Source organism: Dysidea avara, chromosome 7 (assembly GCF_963678975.1).
Source record: "Dysidea avara chromosome 7, odDysAvar1.4, whole genome shotgun sequence".
NCBI classification, from domain to species: Eukaryota; Metazoa; Porifera; class Demospongiae; order Dictyoceratida; family Dysideidae; genus Dysidea; species Dysidea avara.
Genome location: NC_089278.1, coordinates 30,008,323 through 30,028,891, shown reverse-complemented (window position 1 = coordinate 30,028,891; position 20,569 = coordinate 30,008,323). Strand labels below are relative to the sequence as shown.

Sequence of the window (20,569 nt, the reverse complement as noted above, 5' to 3'; positions counted from 1 at the left end):
CTGCGTCACAAAGAAAATTGCTGTCAATTTGCTAGTGGATGATTATTCATTTTGATTTGAGTAAGGGTAGTAACAGCATTATACAATAATATTGCAAAAAAGTATTCCATGCCCACTATAGTATAACTTAGAACTAATTATACAATATTTATTAGCATTTGCACACTAGTTTGCTCAATTGAGTAGCACAAACAAGAGAGCTGAATTAGTAATAATTATTACAAATTTAATACATTAGGACCTTGAACAGAAGCAACTGTTCTATTAGAAAATTTTGATATTACATGTATGTTCCATTAGAGTAGTTAATCAAAATTTTTCTTTGAACAAGTTTTCACTTATCTGAATACTTTTGTAAAATGCTTTTGTGATTGAACTGGTGCACAGGTGTTTGGATAATAGAGGTCCCACTGTATTTAAAGAAGTCAAAGAAACTCAAGACGAAATGACAGGCATGCGGCCAAAACAGTCAGTGTGTTCCTATTCCCTTGTATTAAATTATGTCCTTTACTAGTACAGTGAAACCTGTGTACTAAGGACACCTTGGAACTGACCAAAAGTGTTTTGATTATCAAGGTGTCCTGATTTTCCAGGTACATGCTAAGGGGTACTTTGGTACTGTTACCAATGTCCATATTATGTAGGTGTCTTCATTTTCAAGTGTCCTGATTAACAGTATAATAATACACATATCAACTTATTGTCTATTGGATTTCATTCAGCTTAATTCTAAGTTAAGAATGATTATTGACATAAACAATCAAATTGTTACAATGCTAAGAAATAACTATATCAATCTGTAGAAAGGTTGATCATTATGTAACTTGATTCTTTGCTTATAATGAAAGTGTGTCACAAACACTAAATCAAGACAATATTACTAAAAATTTCTATTTCAACAGACTGCCAAGAATTTGGAATCACTTTCCCGTTATTGATTTAGATCTCAATGTTGTTACAATCAAGCAAAAATTATGTACTCACCTTTGGAATCACTTTTTATCAAACTTCAATTCAGATAACAAATGTAACTACTCCTTCTTGTGTCCTTGTGTCAACTGTAACAAGCACCCAAGAACTCCTATCTTTTATAGCAACAACCAATGTAATTTTCAATTGTACTTAGTTACTCTGAATAAAAAGTGCACAAAAACACAGAGAAAGCCCAATAAAGATTCAAAGTAGGGACTTTAGATCCAAAACTACTGAACCACCTCTATAGTTTCCAATACATACTTTCCAGCTTTAAAGGATTTAATATATAAATTTAATGACTGTTTTAGAAACTTCTGGAAGACTTTATGTATGAATGTTGTGTTAGAATGCACAAATCTGCTCTATTATAGTAAATTCAATTTTATCAACGTTTAACTCTATGCATGTACACCTGCATAATGTAGACACTTAATAATAATATAGACACTTCGTAATGGTCCTAAAGTATCCCTTAGCATGTAAAGTTACCTGAAAAACCAGGGCACTTTTTGTCAGTCCAAAGACGTCCTTAATACACAGGTTTCTAATAGTAAAGGAGAGCTTCAATTATAGCTTGCTAAAGTAACATAAAAAGCCAAGAAGTATACACATAAAGTGAGGGTGGATAATTTTGCATGGTCTATTCATAGTATAGTTTCTACAATGATGCAGTTACACTGAAAGTCAGGATATTGGATTATTTCCTATCTATTCTATTGATGTTTTGGAGCTTCAGCTAGGTGCCAAGCAGCAAGCAATTGCCAACTGTCATCAGTTTTTGTCAAGTTTGGCTCTTGCCTATCCTTGCACCCAAGTTACAACGTTCTGTACTACTCTCCAGTAAGAAAGGTTCATGTAGCTGGCTTATTACCCTTCCTCTTTCAGATTATGGCTACTACACCTTACATAAAGGAGCCTTTTGTGATGCCCTTTGTCTTTGCTATGGTTGGAAGCCCTCTTCCTTGCCTTCTAGTTGTGTTTGTGGGAAGTCAATGACTGTTGAGCATGCTTTTAGCTGTTCTTTTGGTGGCTTTACTTAAATAAGGCATAATGAATTGCGGGATACCACTGCTGCCTTGTTGTCAGAAGTCTGCTACAATGTTCGCATTGAACCACCATTACAGCCTTTGTCAGGTGAACAATTTCACTATAGATCTGCTAATGTTGAGGATGGTTCCTGGCTTGATGTGAGAGCTGAGAGTTTTTGGGGACAAGATAAGAAGATGGCCTTTTTGATGTAAAATATGTATTTAACCACCTCTTATGCCTCCTCCCCTTTGGCCCAATATGCCATCGTTCAGCTGAACTGGATAAGAAGAGAATGTATGATGAGCGAGTATGTGAATAGAGAGGGCACCTTCTCTCCTTTGGTGTTTTCCTGCTCTGATGGTGGGATTGGTACAGCTGCAACTGCTGTCTACAAAAGGCTTACAACACTGATATCTGAGAAACGTGATCATCCCTATAGTTTTGGATCAGATGTAAACTTTCTTATTCATTACTTCGTTCTGCAGTGATGAGTATCAGTGGATCCATCACAGGTGTAATTTACAAGATCCAGCTATTGACTTGGCCTGCTCCAATAGTTTGGAATTGGAGTAATTTTATGATGTTTTTTTATGTTATTAGCTAGTTGAGTATTATGTTAATAAATAAATATATACATAAAATTATCAAGACACCTTATTAATCTAGTATTTACAATTATGTCCGACTATGCATAGTAAATAATCAGAAAGTACAAAATTAATATACATGCATGCATACTGTTTTACAAAAGTAATTTGAAAACTGGGGCATCTATGCTTTCCTTTCAAATATTTTGTAGGTGTTAGTCAGCTACAAAAATTAATCCATGATGTGTAAGAGCTGTCTTCACTTACTGTGAGGTTCACAGCAATGACATTTCAAGTCTGGAGGACACGAAACATGTAATATGGAGTACAATAAGGCCTCTATGCACACCAGTTGATACACAACAACTTGGGGAATTTGAATGGTCAGCAGTATTATAATACTATTCATACAGTTCTATGTTTCCTGAATAATTCTTTTAGATTTGTTTTGAGATACGTTAAGGAAAGCAATTCCTTGATATTCCATGAAAAAGTCCCATTGTACAGGATGTGTAGTAATGGTCACTTGAAATGGTCTGTATGTCACATAGGTAGGGAAATAACTTCACTTTTCAATGATTAGTATGATGACATTCATGGGAGGAAGTTGTGATATGGTACACCAGGAAAAGCATAATATGATTATAATGTTCTTCTCATGAAAGGAAGAGGTTAGTTATAGATTTTCCATGAACAACATGCATGATTTATGAACTGTACTTACCAAAGAATTAATGCTATATTATAGTTTCATTCTAACTCACCAACAGTATAAGCCCTAATGCATTACCACCCACCCCTTTATTATGACTTGTGAGCATGTTAAATTGAACCATCTTCTAAATTCAAATTCTTACAGTCTACTGCACAAGGTATACAAATTAGCAGAAAATTAATGTTATAGCCATGCTGTAGGGATATAGCTATACTATATTTATGCATTCTAAAAGTTTAACCAACAGATAACTAGAAGTGATACCTTGTCTGTGTTCTTCACCTAACCTCACAAGTAATGCCGTTGTAGCTTGGCACAGGGTCTGCACTGAGATAAATAAAATATGACCAAAAATGTCTAATAGAGACTTAAAGATCTAGAACACTAATCATGTTACTATCTGTTTTCTATTGTCTGCCCTTGGCTTCTGGTAACCCTGTGACAGGCACGTAGGTCGCATAATCTTTTTTTTGAAATTTGCCAGATAGTATGTGTTTTGCAAAGTTAATTTTGAGAACATATCATGATTTGGCTGCAAAAAATAGGGAGGCTACTGCCTTGGTTTCTCACTCCTCCAGTTGCTGATACAAACAGCACATTTACACTAAACACAATTCACTTGCCAATTGAAGAAATACACTGCAACAAATATTAAAACAATGCATACCATTGGTAAATTTCATTGCCTGACCTTTTGTAGGTATTGTGCATACAGTACTTATATACATACCCACAACCAAGGTCTATTGGACAAGTCAAGTGTGCTGTCCATCAGCTACCTATTCCAAATAAATATTTAAACTTCACTAGATTATAAATTACTTACGTACTGGTACGTACATACAGAATAGGGACATTAAGGTTTTTAAGTGATTGTGGTACACAACAGACTAGCACACAGGATACTGAATTTCAGACCATATAACCACACTAATCAGTAATGTTATAACATTGGTCATAAAGTTTTTTTTTTAACCTGGAATTGCATTTTATGGCTGCAAACCAGCAGTATAAAATCAGCATACTTCCAAGTGAGTAATAGCTAAATCAGAAGAGCAGCAAACAAGAAGCAGATCCGATATCTTATTCTCTCAAGAAGATGAATCATTTGATCCTTGCAATCACTTTCACAGTCATCTTGGGGATTGTATCAGGGGCACCACTACTCACCTGTGATAAGATCAAAGATGTCAATCAAGGAAAGGACAATCAAGACAGATACCTGGTGATACTGAAAGACCCCAACAGCTACCAGGATGCTGAATATGTGAAGGAAATAGTAGATATGTACCAGCGGTCTCGGGAAATGAATGCAGTCAATGCATTTGACACCACAGTGAAGAGCCAACTAGAGCTGCTTGAAAATGTAGGATTGCAAGGAACCCTTTCAAAGCAAGCGTTATTTCTGGTAAGCTTTTTATGTGCAACATATACGCAATAAACCATAATGAATGGTGTATTATATATTGATGTAGGTGTGTATGGACAGCAGAGTAGAGTCGATCGTACCAGAATATCCAATGATACCAGAGCTTACTGAAGGTTCTGGTGATGTCACAGAGAAAGATACTGTTGACTGCTCCAAACTCATTCTTACTGAGCCATACACTGGTGAAGACTACTCTATTGTTCTCAAGCCCAGAGCATCTGACACTGATCTGTACAACATCATCAGTAGAGTAGAGATAGAGAAACTGAATGATGAATCTCTATCCTTTACATATCACTATGCAACAAGAAGGGGACAATCAATTACAATAAATGTGACAATGAACACAAAAGCTCTTGAACTGGTAAGTAAATTTTACACTTGTAAGAGAATATATATATATATATATATTATATATATATATATATATAACCAGGTGTGTTAAATTTATGTACTGTATATTGATGTAGGTATGCATGGACAGCAGAGTAGAGTCAATCATACCAGAATACCCAATAGTACCAGAGCGTACTTATCGGGATTCAAGTAATGTCACAGAGGAAGATACTGTCAACTGTTCCAAACTCATTCTTACTGAGCCATATACTGGTGAAAATTACTCTATTGTTCTCAAGTCCAGAGCATCTGACACTGATCTGTACAACATCATCAGTAGAGTAGAGATAGAGAAATTGAATGATGAATCTCTATCCTTTACATATCACTATGCAACAAGAAGGGGAAAATCAATTACAATAATTGTGACAATGAACACAAAAGCTCTTGAACTAGTAAGCAAATGTTGTACTAGATATACAATTAATCCTACACCTACAGGTATGTAAGCAGCCAAAGGTGAAAGCCATCAAGCCAAACTATGATACATCTGTGATTATCTAGAGTCATGTTTCTGGAGCAACCTTAAAATGTGCAGCAATATATGTATCATCATGCAACTAAACATATGTGACATTTTTATATACATGAACTGTATTGTACAATAATTTTTTAAACAGCAAATTTGCATTATTTTTGAATTTTTAAACATAATATCTTTCACAGCTGAATCACAAAGAAAATTGCTAACTGTCATTTTGCTAGTGACGTTACTTAATTCATTTTGATTTGAATAAGGGTAGTAACAGTTTTACGAGTAATCCACACCATTAAAACACACAATAGTGTCATGCGGCCAAGAAAAGCCAATTCATCTGGGCGCATGACAGACAAGTTACAGGAACCAAGTAAAGGTGATTTACACATATTCGTACCTCAGTAACGGCTAAACAGAAATGGTCCATTTTTTTGTGAAACATCCCTCGAGGTGGGACATCTAATTTGGGTTAAAACCATTTTTGTGGTATGTACCTTTAAAGTTTGTCTTATTGTCTTCGTAGTTTTCTTCCGTTTATTATTATTTTTGCACCACCTACAAAAATTTCCTGGATTCATTTCAGATTTGGAGGGTATACATAGTTCATTTTAGTACATTTATTTTCTAATTTGTGTACTGATAGGTAAAAGTGGTACAGAGTTACAAGTGATTATCAAAAATTACAAATGTGACATTTTTGTCATACGTACCTGCAGGCTAAATTGGTATGCAGCTAGGCTGATAATTGCAGTATGGACCTTTTGTGATTGAAAGTACTGAGAGTATTAGCTAAGGAGATATAAAGCAAAAACCAAACATGTGAATCAAGCATGATTGAGATACTTTAACAGAACAGTCACCAAGAAGTAAAACAGTGCATGGAAATATCAGAGAAAGAGTTCAGTGTTCAATCCACACGTATACGTCTAAACCATTTACCACTCTGCCATGCTGTCAACTGCTCACTATACACTTAAATTCTCCCTTACAAATGGAAGTTGCAATTTACTTCACTACAATCTAATTTTATAGATACCTAGCTGCTGGTATAGTTCGAATATCAAAGTTATTCTGACACCTTAAGTTTTTTCAGGGTGATAATGAGACACCTGGTTAAATTTCATCATGATATGTTATATCTAATCCAAAACAGCCAAGCTGTAAAAAAAGTGTGCGGCCCTCAGAAAGGCTATGGTGAAAAAAGATGTGAAATCCAAGGTGGCGGCCAAGAAATGGCTGTGATGGTAGGTTAATGGTAAAAATTTTAATAATGACAATTCAGGTAAATTTTGTGCCAAATTTACCTGAATTGTCATTATTAAAATTTTTACCATTAACCTACCATCACAGCCATTTCTTGGCCGCCACCTTGGATTTCACATCTTTTTTCACCATAGCCTTTCTGAGGGGCGCACACTTTTTTTACAGCTTGGCTGTTTTGGATTAGATTTCATTTCTTTTTGTATTTGTATACCCCAAAGCCGGCCTATGGCCAGCTTTGGGACTTTTTTAACCTATGTTTTTTTTCTTTACTACAGGAAGACGAAAAGATGAAGTAGATGTACTTTAAATATTTTATCAGTAAATGTACAAATTATATATATATAATACATATGTGATCGGATTTGTGAAAAGGGATCTTCCACACACATCCAATTTGCCAACTTTGACAATTGATAACTTCAGATTGGAAAGAGCTATTGCCTTGAAATTTGGACAGTGGTGATTTCTTTGCAGCTGAACTCTCTACATGATAGTTTCTTTGTAGCTGAACTCTCTACAAGGTAATTTCTTCTAGCTAAACTCTTTACAGGGAGATTTTTTGTAGCTGAACTATCTACAAGGTAACTTCTTCTAGCTGATCTCTCTACAGGGTGATTTGTTTGTAGCTGAATTCTTTACAGGTGATTTGTTTGCAGCTGAGCTCTTTACAGAATGGTTTCTTTGTAGCTGAACTCTCTACAAAGTAACTTCTTCTAACTGATCTTTCTACAGGGTGATTTGTTTGTAGCTGAACTATCTACAAAGTAACTTCTTCTAGCTGATCTCTCTACAGGGAGATTTGTTTGTAGCTGAACTCTCTACAGGTGATTTGTTTGTAGCTGAATTCTGTACAGGTGATTTGTTTGTAGCTGAATTCTGTACAGGTGGTTTCTTTGTAGCTGAACTCTCTAAAAGGTAACTTCTTCTAACTGATCTTTCTACAGGGCAATTTGTTTCTGGCAGAATTTTCTACAGGGTGATTTCTTTGCAGCTGAACTCTTTACATGATGGTTTCTTTGTAGCTGAACACTCTACAAGGTAATTTCTTCTAACTGATCTCTCTACAGGGTGATTTGTTTGTAGCTGAACTATCTACAAGGTAACTTCTTCTAGCTGATCTCTCTACAGGATGATTTGTTCTTAGCTGAACGATCTACCAGGTAACTTCTTCTAGCTGATCTCTCTACAGGGAGATTTGTTTGTAGCTGAACTCTCTACAGGTGATTTGTTTGAAGCTGAACTCTCTAAATGATGGTTTCTTTGTAGCTGAACTCTCTACAAGTTAACTTCTTCTAGCTGATCTCTCTACATGGTGATTTGTTTGTAGCTGAACTATCTACAAGGTAACTTCTTCTAACTGATCTTTCTACAGGGCAATTTGTTCGTGGCATAATTTTATACAGGGTGATTTCTTTGCAGCTGAACTCTCTACATGGTGGTTTCTTTGTTGCTGAACTCTCTACAAGGTAACTTCTTCTAGCTGATCTCTCTACAGGGTGATTTGTTTGTAGCTGAACGATCTACAGTGTGATTTTTTTGTAGCTGACCTCTCTTCAGGGTGATTTGTTTCTAGCTGATCTCTCTACAGGGTGATTTTTTGTAGCTGACCTCTCTTCAGGGTGATTTGTTTCTAGCTGATTGCTCTACAGGTTGATTTGTTTGTAGATGAACTCTCTACAGGGTAATTTGCTTGTAGCTGAACTCCTTACTTTGTGTCTAGTTTGTAGCTGATCTCTCTACAGGGTGATTTGTTTGTAGCTGAACTCCTTACATTGTGTGTAGTTTCTAGCTGATCTCTCTACAGGGTGATTTGTTTGTAGCTGATCTCTCTACAAGTTGATTTGTGTGTATATAGCTGATCTCTCTGCAGGTTGATTTGTTTGTAGCCGATCTCTCTACAGGTAATCTGTTTGTAGCTGAACTCTCTATAAGGTGATTTGTTTGTAGCTGATCTCTCTGCAGGTTGATTTGTTTTAGCTGAACTCTCTACAGGGTGATTTACTTGTAGCTGAACTCCTTACATCGTGTCTAGTTTCTAGCTGATCTCTCTACAGGTTGATTTGTTTGTAGCTGAACTCTCTTCAGGGTGATTTGTTTCTAGCTGATCTCTTCTACAGGTAGATTTGTATTCATTTGTTCATTGCTGATCGCTCTAAAGGTAATTGATTTGTTGCAATTGAACACCCTGCAAAGTGTTTTGTTTGTAGCTGATCACTCTAAAGGGTAATTTGTTTGTAGCTGAACTCTCTCCACAGTGACTTGTGTGTAGCAGAATTCTGTGTAACTGAATTCTCTAGAGAGTGACTTAATTGTAGCTGAATTCTCTTAACAGTGCATGACTTGTTTATAGCTGAACTTTCTTCAGTGTGACTTGTAATGTTCTGAATCTCTATAGTGGTATATTTGCTTAACTCTCCACATGGTGACTGTCTTCTTGCTGAACTGTCTGTAAGATTAACTGTTTGCAGCTGAACTCCCTACAGAATAACTTGTGATGCAATAAAATTCTATAATGGAGTAAATAAATTAGCTGAATGCTCTATTAGGGTGACTGTTCTATTAGAGTATCTCGATCTCGCATTTGCTACACGGAGTTGGCTTTCGAATCATAACTCAGTGGTTTGTAATCCGATTCTTCTGTACTACTGCAAGGACTTTCTATGAAGATTATTCCAGCTATACACCGATTTTCAGCTCATTGCTCTAAGCGGTTTGCCTAGTAGGCGTGAAAACTAATACTTTTTTATTCATAAAAATCGATCGCGTAATTGTGACACAGGTTGGGTTTTGTGTCATATCTCCGTGGTCTTTATCTCGATTCCTTTCAAACCACCAAAAGGCACTCCTACGATGATTACTCCATCTACATAGCAATTTTCAACTCATTCCATGAAGCGGTTTACCCTGTAGGCGTGACAACAAATCGATCTTGTTTTACGCGAATAATCGGTCATAACTCCTGAACCATTCATCGGATTTGTACCAAAGTTGATGCTAGGATTCGCCTTTGGACTCCCTTTCTGTGTGCCAAATTTCAAGGCGATCGGAGTACGCGTTTGCTTGTTATAGCAATTTTTGCAAGTGTGCGAAAAGACGAAGAAGAAGAAAAAAAAAAACGAAGAAAAAAAAACGAAACTTTGGCAGCTCGTATCTCGGAAATGGCTGGAGCCATTTCCTTCAAATTTGGAATGTAGACTCCCTTGGCTGGCGGGCAACTGTGCAGCAAATTTGGTTCCAATCAGATAAGTGATCACCGAGATACAAAGGTGTGAAAATGACGTTTTCGTTCTTCCTGTCAATATACTCACGGTGTGGCGCGCCGGCTTCTTGGGCCGCACGACACACTACCGTGTGTCTTGATTGTGGGTTGGTTTGAATGATCAGTTGATTGATTGATCTGTTTAAACTTCAAGTACCCAGCCAAAGGCTGCTATTACGTACTGAAATGTATACAGCAAATTAAACAGTAACTATATGTAATACAAAATCAACAACGGGCTACACTGCACACAAAAAACACACAATAGAACAAGAAAAATAAATACAAAACAAACAACAGATATATTAAGTTTCTTGAAAAAGGTGAGTATAGAGGCTGCCACTAAATTCAGGCATTGATATTCTGAAATATGCTAGCAGGAATGGAATTCCACCATGTAGCTAGAAGACCAGTGTTGAAAATGTTTCTGAGAAAAGTTCTGTTTGAATGACAGGTAGTAATATGATAGCTATGCAGGACATGGTGGCTTACTGTCACCATAGAAAGGAATAGAGGATATGCATACTGAAAACATTCTAATAAGTACGTGATGTTTAGACGGTGAATAAAGTGCGAATTGAAGTGTGGACAGCATCAGCGCTTCTTACAGAGTGGTGATTTCTTCAACCCAGGAGATAGTATAACTGGTGAGTGAAAGCCTGCCTGTAGCCGGCACTAGTGGTGAGTACCGTGAGTTATAGTCTGAGCGTAGTTATCAGCGTTTCTTACAGAGCAGTGATTTCTTCTACTGACCTAGGAGGTAGTACAACTGGCGAGAGAAAGCCTGCCCGTAGCATTAGTGGTGACTTAAGTTATAGTCTGAGCCGCACTTGCTACCCATACTTTTATATGGAATTTTCACAGATTCAGTTCGAGTCGGCGTTCACCGTCAACTTTTTTGGAAAGCGCAGACGCACTACTTTAATTAATCATTACTTTCGAATAAAATAGTGTACATATCCTCTATTCATATTCATGACATGGCATGAAGAAAGTCAACTGCAGTAGCAACAATACCCGGCGACATTATTACTACAACTACTGTATACCGCAACAAAGCAACTTCTAGCTAGCTCGGCTACTCACATTTATTTGTTCAGATGAGCATTTAGCTGAGCAGGAAGAGATACTTTCTTGGCTGTCATATATCTACGCAGCACTGATCCAATCACGTCACGTGACCTATCAGATAATAGCAGCAAATGAAATTCACGGCGAGGCTTCGAGGTGAAACGGTGACAATGGGAAACAGTAATGTTTGTAGCTATCAAATTACTTTGCTTGGAAAATGGGGCTGTTCTGGTATTTCATGATGTAGCTGAAGCACTGCACCTACAGTGTCACGATACGCCTCTGGCTGCATTCGTCGAGGAATTCGTCTCGAGCTTGGAACTGGAAACCACAATCGAAATGTTCGCCTACATTGCAGTGATTTTTGAATCACATTGCAGTGATTTTTGAATCACATTGCAGTGATTCAAGATGCCGGAATGGGGATTGCTCACTGCGAGGTTGTTTTCAGTCTCGTTGTTTGTTGCAGTAGTTACCACAAGTATTCGAAATGTAGGGGGGAATCCACCTCCTTCATAATTTTTTATAGTGTTGCTCATTGAACATAGCTAGGCACCTTAGACATAATTCAAGCATTTTTATGACTATGTGTAATATAATAAATGTGCCTGTAGCAAATTGTTACCCATATTGACATAGCACAAGGAGAACTAGGTGGGATAGAGCACCCTCTACGTTTAGAAACCGAGATACTCTAATAGAACAGTCATTTACTCTAATAAAACAGTCAAGAGTAACATAATTATATAACACTGTTTGTCGTTTTAAACCTAAAGCACCTGTTCTAAATTAAATTAATGACTCTATCCACACCCTACTGACTATAGAAATTCTCTGGAGATGCAGCTGCACACCAAATTCCAGGATTGTCTATATGCTTAATTTTTTTGTGATGCACCTTATGCTAATCCTAAAAATTTCAACTTAATTTCAGCCAAAATTAGCACCAAAATCATTCTCAAAAAGTCAATTTTTCAAAATTTCTTTATAGCTACAGCTCAGTAGCATTCGTAATTCCAGCATTGAATTTTCATAAGTATTTACTAATTTTAGTCAAAATTATCTCACAATATTAAGTTTTCAAAATTTCAATAGGTAGCAGTGGCATGGTTTTTAACTCAGTATTTGAACTCGGTATCAACAAATTTCAGTCAAAATTGCCACTAAATCCAATCTCAGAAGGTTAAATTTTCAAAGGTTCCTTAGGGAGCAGCCTAGGCCTTTACACTAATTCTGGTTTTTAACTCAGTATCTTCCAGTGTTCAACTATCAATAAATTTCAGTCAAAATTGTCACCAAAGTCAATCTCAGAATGTTAAAGTTTCAAAATTTTCTGGGGGGGCATGCCTCCAGACCCCCCTAGAAGCTCATGCTTCACATTTTACGGAGTGTGCTTCTCACACTGTGGAGTGACTTCTACCTGTGTGCCTCCCCTTATCAAAATCCTGGATCCACCCCTGAAATGTATTGTCATCATTTATTGAAAGAAACTCTTCCTATACTTATAATTTTTTACAGTAGTTGCCCTCCGCCTCAGTCAGACTGGACGTTTTAATGGCTCACTTATGTAATTCATGTAATTCTGGGTGCTGATAGTATACCAGCTACTGTACCTTACATTTCAGCTTAATTTTAGTTTGTACAATTGTTTTCAGCAGCAAAATCGCAATAAAATACTAGCATTATCAGCCAACCAATTCAAAGGTGCTAGTCACTATGTACTGGTATGCATGTAGCTACCATACTAGAGCACTGGATATTTGTCACAAATCTATTTCACTGTAAAATTAATTATGCTAGCACATACCCGATGTGAATGCCTTTTTTGTCACTCCTTTGTACAGTAGTACAGTATGTGTTACAATATGTACATGCAACACAGCCCTCCTGTCTTTTTTTATACATTTGTACTTTGGACTCCAAATAAATTCTCTGTTTCCAGCCTGCCCTACACCCAGGGATATTTGCATGTGGGTGGTGGTTATTCCTTTATAGGTAGGATTCCTTGGATTGGAGGCTTTTCAAGTAGTCTGGCCACAACCAGACCATGTATGCAGCACCTGAATAAAAGCATGTTGCTTTATTATTTATTTATTGTTACTGTGTAGGACTCAAAATGAGTATAAATACACAGATAATCATACAGTCAGCTAATTATAGTCTGTGGGAAAGAGGTGAGCAGATAAGTCATCTTTAAATTGATTAAGGCTTTCCAACTCTACTATTGATTGAGGTAGTCCATTCCATAGTATAATGTAATGTTAATGAACTCAGACAGGATTTAGTTCTGGATAAAGGAATTGAGAAACGCTGATCATGACCACGAGTAGTTAGTGATTATGGTGTAAGCGTTAAAGAGGTCTTAGCTAATCCATGTAATATTTTGTAGAACATTGTTAGCTTTAAAAAAAAATTCTCCCTTGTTCAAGTAATGGTCATTTAAGTTATTCTGACATGTTGGTTACACTGCTGTAATAGGACAAAACGAGCTGAGCTCCATTGCACCTTTTCTATTGACTTATCTGATACTGTAAATGTGGTGACCACACTGCAGCTGTAAATTCCAGAATAGGCCTCACTAGAGACATGTAACAGTTAGATTTGACAGATCTGGGGCACTTAAAAAGATTTTGCTGTAAAGATACTTTAGCTTTAATGGTTTTACTACATACTTCATTGATGTGTTCTTTCCAAGTTAGATGTTCATCATTTGTTATTCCTAGGTATTTGGCTGATTTGTTCTGATGGATTTGCTGACCATAGATTTGGTAAGAATGCTTTGTGTAGTTTGTTTTCCTTGTTATAGCTAAGTGTCAGCGTTGAAACCGGGTCGGGTCATCCGGGTCATCCGGGTCAACCGGGTCACATTTTCTCCGGGTCATCCGGGTCTGACCCGGTTTACAAATTATCCGGGTCTGACCCGGATTGGATCACGTGAGAAACGAAATTGATCGTTTAACGACGTGGAACCTATAAACGCTAGTCGCGTAGCTCTTTCGTGAGCCACGCCCACTTATCGCGTTACAAACATACGCTCAGCCACGCCCATTTATTAGTAAGTGCAGTCTGTAGCATGAAACTGTGTCCGTTTCTGTCTGCAAGCTTACGTGGAGCCACGCCCACTAATCGATTAATGTATGAGTTGTATATAGTCTAGGTCTAGTCTTGCAGCAGGGTAAGTGCTTTTGTGAGCCACACCCATTTTAATATATTGGGAAATTGCAATACTAAGTATGTATGAAGCCACACCCAATTGCTGTCTGTAAACTCACAGTAGCTACGTGGAACCAAACCCACTGACTGATTTTAAATTATAAACTTACTGGCTTAGTTTATCACATAACTACTCGTTTACTCAACACGAATCGAACACTCAAAACGTAGTCTCGCTCGCTCGAGAATACCCGAAACATAGCTCTTATCTCGCGCCTCGGCTTAATTTAATCCGGGTCAATCCGGGTCACATCCGGGTCAAATCCGGGTCTGACCCGGATTGCTATCCGGGTCAGTGGGTCATCCGGGTCAGCAGTAGTGACCCGGTTTGAAGTGTATGCATTTACTAGGATTAAATTTTATTTACCACGTGTTTGCCCAGTTTTCCAGAGTGAGAAGATCAGATTGAAGGCATGCAATGTCAGTTTCTGTGTTAATTACTCTATATATCAATACGTCATAAAGCCTAATTATACTTGTAATAGACTTAGCGATGTCATTGATATAATAGAGGTGCTAATACAGAGCTTTGAGGTACTCCAGAAAGGAGAGGGTGTGAATTGCTAGATTTGCCTTCAAGTAAAACTCTCTGTGATCAGTCTGACAGGTAGTCTTTTATCCAATGTAGTAGTTTACCAGTAACTCCATAGTGCAAAAGTAAGTTTGTGACACAATTTTCTGTGGGAAACCTTATCAAAAGCTCTAGAAAAAGAGCATCGATATTGAGTTCTTGCATCAAGACTAAGGTGAAAGTCATTCATAACTCCAAGTAATTGTGTGTCACATGATCGACCTTTGTGAAAGCCATGTTGGTTTTTGCTTAAGATGTTCTGATCTTTCAAGTTGTAGGAATGGCACAGACATGGTTTTTTGCTAGCTTATTTCTCAGACGCATTAGGGGTGGATGCAGGAGCTGTCAAGAGGAAGGGCACAGACAGGCTAGTTGTTGGGGAGATCAAATTCTCTTGTTGGTTGCTATACCTTTGAAGCAGCAAATAATTACCTCTTAGCAGTGTCTCACTGTTAATTTTTGCCATTTTGGCAGTTGTGAATTCTTAAAAGCTGTTAAAAAGGCTATGACTGTCTTAAACACCAGTAACATGATAATTATTTTGAGGTACTTAGTGTACATGATGGTGCTGGGTGACAGTTTGACATTTACTTTGACTTTCGTTTCAGGTCTAGAGAGAGTATTGCCCTACACTGTTAAAATGAAGAGTAACCACAACTCTCAAGGAGTTCCCAGTGTAGGGAGGATTTAACACCCCTGGAGAGTAACCATTACTGTAAAGGAGTAACTGGGGAGTAACACATGCTCTGAAGGTGGTGTCGCTTACTCTTCAGAGTAATGGTTATTCTCTTCAGAGTGCTGGTTACTCTCCATGGGGTGTTAAATCCTCCCTACACTGAGAACTCTCAGAGTGGTGGTTACTCTTTATTTTTAACAGTGTATTGTTTGAATAAAGTTGGCAACTTTTCTAGATTCAAGTATATGACTACTCTATTAGACTAAGTGTATCTTGATCTTTAAAAAGACTGAGAAGGGGCAAAATTAAGTATATAGAGGCTTTGGCTCCTCTTCCTTGTGCTATGCATCAAGACACACGGTAGTGTGTCGTGCGGCCCAAGAAGCCGGCGCGCAACCCCGTGAGTATATTGACAGGAAGAAAGAAAACGCAATTTTCGCACCTCCGTAGCTCTGTGCTGCCTTGATGAAACAAGACAAATTTTGCTGTGTACATTTCCTCCAACTTCAGTACTCCACATTCCAAATTTGAGCGAAATCGCTTCAGGCATTCCTGAGATATGCGACTTCAAAAATTGGCTTAGTTTCTTCGTTTTTTTTTCTTCTTATTTTTCTTCCTCTTTTCGCACACTTACAAAAACTGCTATAAAACGCGAACGCCATATCCGATCGCCTTGAAATTTGGCACACAGAAGGGGGGTATAAAGGCGCATCTCGGTACCAACTTTGGCTGGAATACCATAAACAGACAAAGAGTTATGAGCGATTATGCACGAAAAATAACACCAATATGTTGTCACGCCTACAGGGTAAACCGCGTATGGGAAGAAGCTGAAAATCGGTGGGTGAATAGGTTAACTATTGAACCTCAAACCTTTTGTGGTTTGAAAGAAATCGAGCTAAAAACCAGGAAGATACAGCGAAAAAATCAACAGTGTGTAACAATTACGCAATCGAGATTAGCTAATAAAAACGACTGCTTACCACGCCTACCAGATAAACCGCTTTGGGTAATGCTTTGAAAATCGCTGTACAGATGGAGTTATCATCTTAGAAAGGCTCTTCACTGGTGTAGAAGAATCAGACTTAAAGCCTCGGAGTTATAACACGAAATCCAACTTGGTGTAGTAAGTGCGAGATCGAGATACTCTAATAGAGCAGTCATCCTAATAGAGCAGTCACCCTGAACAGAATTCAAGAGATTAGTTAGAAATAAGTAACCTGTATAGAGATCAGCTACAAACAAATCACTCTGTAGAGAGTTCAGCTACAAACAATTCACCCTGTTCAGACATCAGTTAGAAGAAGTTTTCTTGTAGAGAGTTCAGTTACAAACAAATCACCCTGTTGAAAGATCAGCTAGAAGATGTCACCTTGTAGATAGTTCAGTTACAAAGAAACCACCATGTAGAGAATTCAGCTACAAACTAGTGACCCTGTAGATACATCAGCTAGAAGAAGTTACCTTGTAGAGAGTTCAGCTACGAAGAAACCATTCTGTAAAGAGCTCAGCTGCAAACAAATCACCTATACAGAATTCAGCTACAAACAAATCACCCTGTAGAGAGATCAGCTAGAAGAAGTTACATTGTAGATAGTTCAGCTACAAACAAATCATCCTGTAGAGAGATCAGCTAGAAGAAGTTACCTTGTAGATAGTTCAGCTACAAACAATTCACCCTGTACAGAGCTCAGTTAAAAGAGGTTTCCTTGTAGAGAGTTCAGCTACAGACAAATCACCCTGTAGAGAGATCAGTTAGAAGAAGTTACCTTGTAGATCGTTCAGCTACAAACAATTCACCCTGTAAAGAGATCAGCTAGAAGAAGTTACCTTGTAGAGAGTTCAGCTACAAAGAAACCATCATGTAGAGAATTCAGCCGCAAACAAATCACGTGTAGAGAGTTCAGCTACAAACAAATCTCCCTGTAGAAAGATCAGCTAGAAGAAATCACCTTGTAGAGAGTTCAGTTTCAAAGAAACAATCATGTGAGAGTTCAGGTACAAACAAATTGTCCTGTAGAGAGATCAGCTAGAAGAAGTTACCTTGTAGAGAGTTCAGCTACAAAGAAACCATCATGTAGATAGTTCAGGTACAAACAAATCGCCCTGTAGAAAGATCAGCTATAGAAGAAATCACCTTGTAGAGAGTTCAGCTACAAAGAAACTATCATGTAGAGAGTTCAACTACAAACAAATCACCCTGTAGAAAGATCAGCTATAGAAGAAATCACCTTGTAGAGAGTTCAGCTACAAAGAAACCATCATGTAGAGAGTTCAGCTACAAACAAATCGGATTAGATAGTTATATACATGGACATTAATTTTGTGTAAAGACGTATTTGCATATATTGTGTACAATATACACCTGTTTGAGTTATTGCAGTAAGCAACACAATATGATGCCAAATTTCTGAAGGAACTTTTATATCTACCCCTGGGATAAGGATACATATCTAATTATAATTTCCGACTTTTCTCTGTTAGATGAGTTAAGTTATGTGCTCATCTGTTACACGAAAAGAACAATGTAGAATTTTAGTTAAATATTAGGGCTGAGTGATTGTGACATTTTGCTACTTTCATGATTGTTGGATCCAACATATCACGACTATGATAACTGTCATGATGTTTTAACTCACATGCATCAGCATCGTTTAAAGCACACTTTGTATGAATTATTTATTTTATTAATACACGGTGAAATTGTGTACAACTGTTCAACACAATTAAGGCCATAGTTAAATACAAACAGCATAATGGATAATAGTACCTTAGGATTCAACAGTTTCTAACAGGTAAGCTTTAAACTGTGTAAGATTTATTCACACAATGAACTGTGTCAGGCTTGTTTTCCCAATTGTGTTCTTCCAAAACAGTATGTGCGTTCTTCCACAACAGTATGTACCACCATTTTGAATATAGTATTGTACATTTGCATGTCATCATGATTATTTATAATACATATCAACATCATGATGTTCAGAGACAATCACGATTCATCCCAACAATCAATATAATCTCCCAGCCCTATTAAATATAGTGATTGCATAGCAAGAATTGGCCAGACTTTTTCCTCTTCAGCTGCACTGCATACAGTGAAACCTCAGTTATTTGGAGCCCACTTACCTGGATGCTTGGTTAACTGAATCACAAACATGACTGCTCTATTAGAGTAGTGACTGTTCTATTAGGGTAGTCTAGTACTACAATAGCAATGCTGTTTATTTACACAGTTTCACAGATATGGACTCTTCAGACTTATGGACCACCCCTGGTCCCAAGGAATTTGGATAACTGAGGTTCCACTGTTATAACTTCATGAAATCCTCATGCATGGTTGTGTTAATATCCCAATTATATAGATGATACATGTATGTAAACATGAGTGCAATTGTTATATATTTGTCTTTGTGGTGTGATTTATATATCCAACCTTGTTCTGTAGTTTCACCTACACAGACATGTTCTGTTATGTACTCTTATGGTACTAAACATGCGGGTTGTCAAGATTTCACCAAATGGCAATGTTAGGATTGATGTTGTCTACTGATGAAGGTTAGTATTCTGTAATTCTTACCGCATTCAATACATTAAGTTTTAGTGCCAAGATCCTAACAAGATTCTGACTCCCTCCATAAACTTACATATCTTTTGGTACTTACTACAGACAAGAGTAAATTATTTACTCTTGCTACAAACATAATCAAATTTGTGAATCACAATTACTATTTTCAACTGCTCAGTTGATACGGTAAGGAGTGAGTGTTTGTTATCACATAAAGAAATGGTAGTTTGAGTATAGCTTTAAATACTATATAACTATGTCTCAAATTTCTTTTCTAGATCCACCTCTGTTTAGCCACAATATTGTATTTGCAATTTACTAGCAAGATATGTAGTTTGAATAATTATATGTACAGACACTGTGAACATGTATACTGTATGATACCATCATTTATGATGTACCAACCACTAAAATTATCCCACATAGCTACAATTTTGCTCTTGTATGTATCTCATTATAAGAGCAGATTATTAAGTTAAAAATTTACAAACATGTTAGACATACTTACTATTATTTTAAAAGTGATTGTGCAACACAAAAATTCATGTATACATTTGGTAATGAATTGTATATTAGCCAATAATTAACTCTCTTGATGACATGTAGTCCATTGCCTCATGTTGTAAATTTAAAATGAGACAACAGATATCGCAGGTCCTAGAGTAATTTCAGGTTCTCGTGGTACTGGAATGTTTAGTCCATTTTTTTCACACATCTGCAAAGCAAGCGTTAAAAGGTAAAAGTTTATTCTGTGTATTGTATACATTGTGGTAAATAATTTCCATTATCATGATTATGGAATTAATAGACTTACATAAGTTAGTGACAACTCGTTGAGTCTTGCATGAAGTGTTACTGCATCCCCTCAGGTCTCACAGCTTTGATCAGAAGTTAGTGCCCAGAAGCCATCAATCTTGTTTGTTCTTCTCTCTAGTTGTCTCTTCATTTTTTCACATCGAGCTTGTTTATCAACAAGTAACTCTGGACTAAGAATCTGGATGCTGTAGGTTTGGTGTTCCTTTATAGCTATCACATCTTGGCATGCATCGTCTGCCACATTTGGTGGAACTGTTGTTGGTGCAGTTGTAGTTGTGGTGGTGAGTGGTTGTGTGATACTTGCTGTGGTGGTTTCCTGATCATACTCCACAAATGTGACTGCTGGATAAGTACAGGCCTGCATAGAAAAGACACTATCATCACTATATGTATACATATACAGCATACAATTGTAGTCTAATAAATACATCAGCTTTTTGCATATGTACCTTAAGATAAGCAGCTCTGTTCATTTTGAAGATGATCATGTTTAGAAATTCTGTCATAATTGCTGACTGGACATCAG

General features: G+C 37.2%; 1 protein-coding gene across 1 annotated transcript; it reads left to right on the top strand.

The window, feature by feature from the left end:
* The first annotated feature begins 4,362 nt into the window (after positions 1–4,362).
* Positions 4,363–5,772, top strand: LOC136260837 (uncharacterized). The gene is made up of 4 exons (XM_066054716.1): positions 4,363–4,714; positions 4,782–5,099; positions 5,206–5,526; positions 5,573–5,772. The coding sequence occupies exons 1-4, from the start codon at positions 4,406–4,408 to the stop codon at positions 5,633–5,635; spliced, it is 1,011 nt and encodes a 336-aa protein (XP_065910788.1). The 5' UTR covers positions 4,363–4,405; the 3' UTR covers positions 5,636–5,772.
* The last annotated feature ends 14,797 nt before the right edge of the window (positions 5,773–20,569 follow it).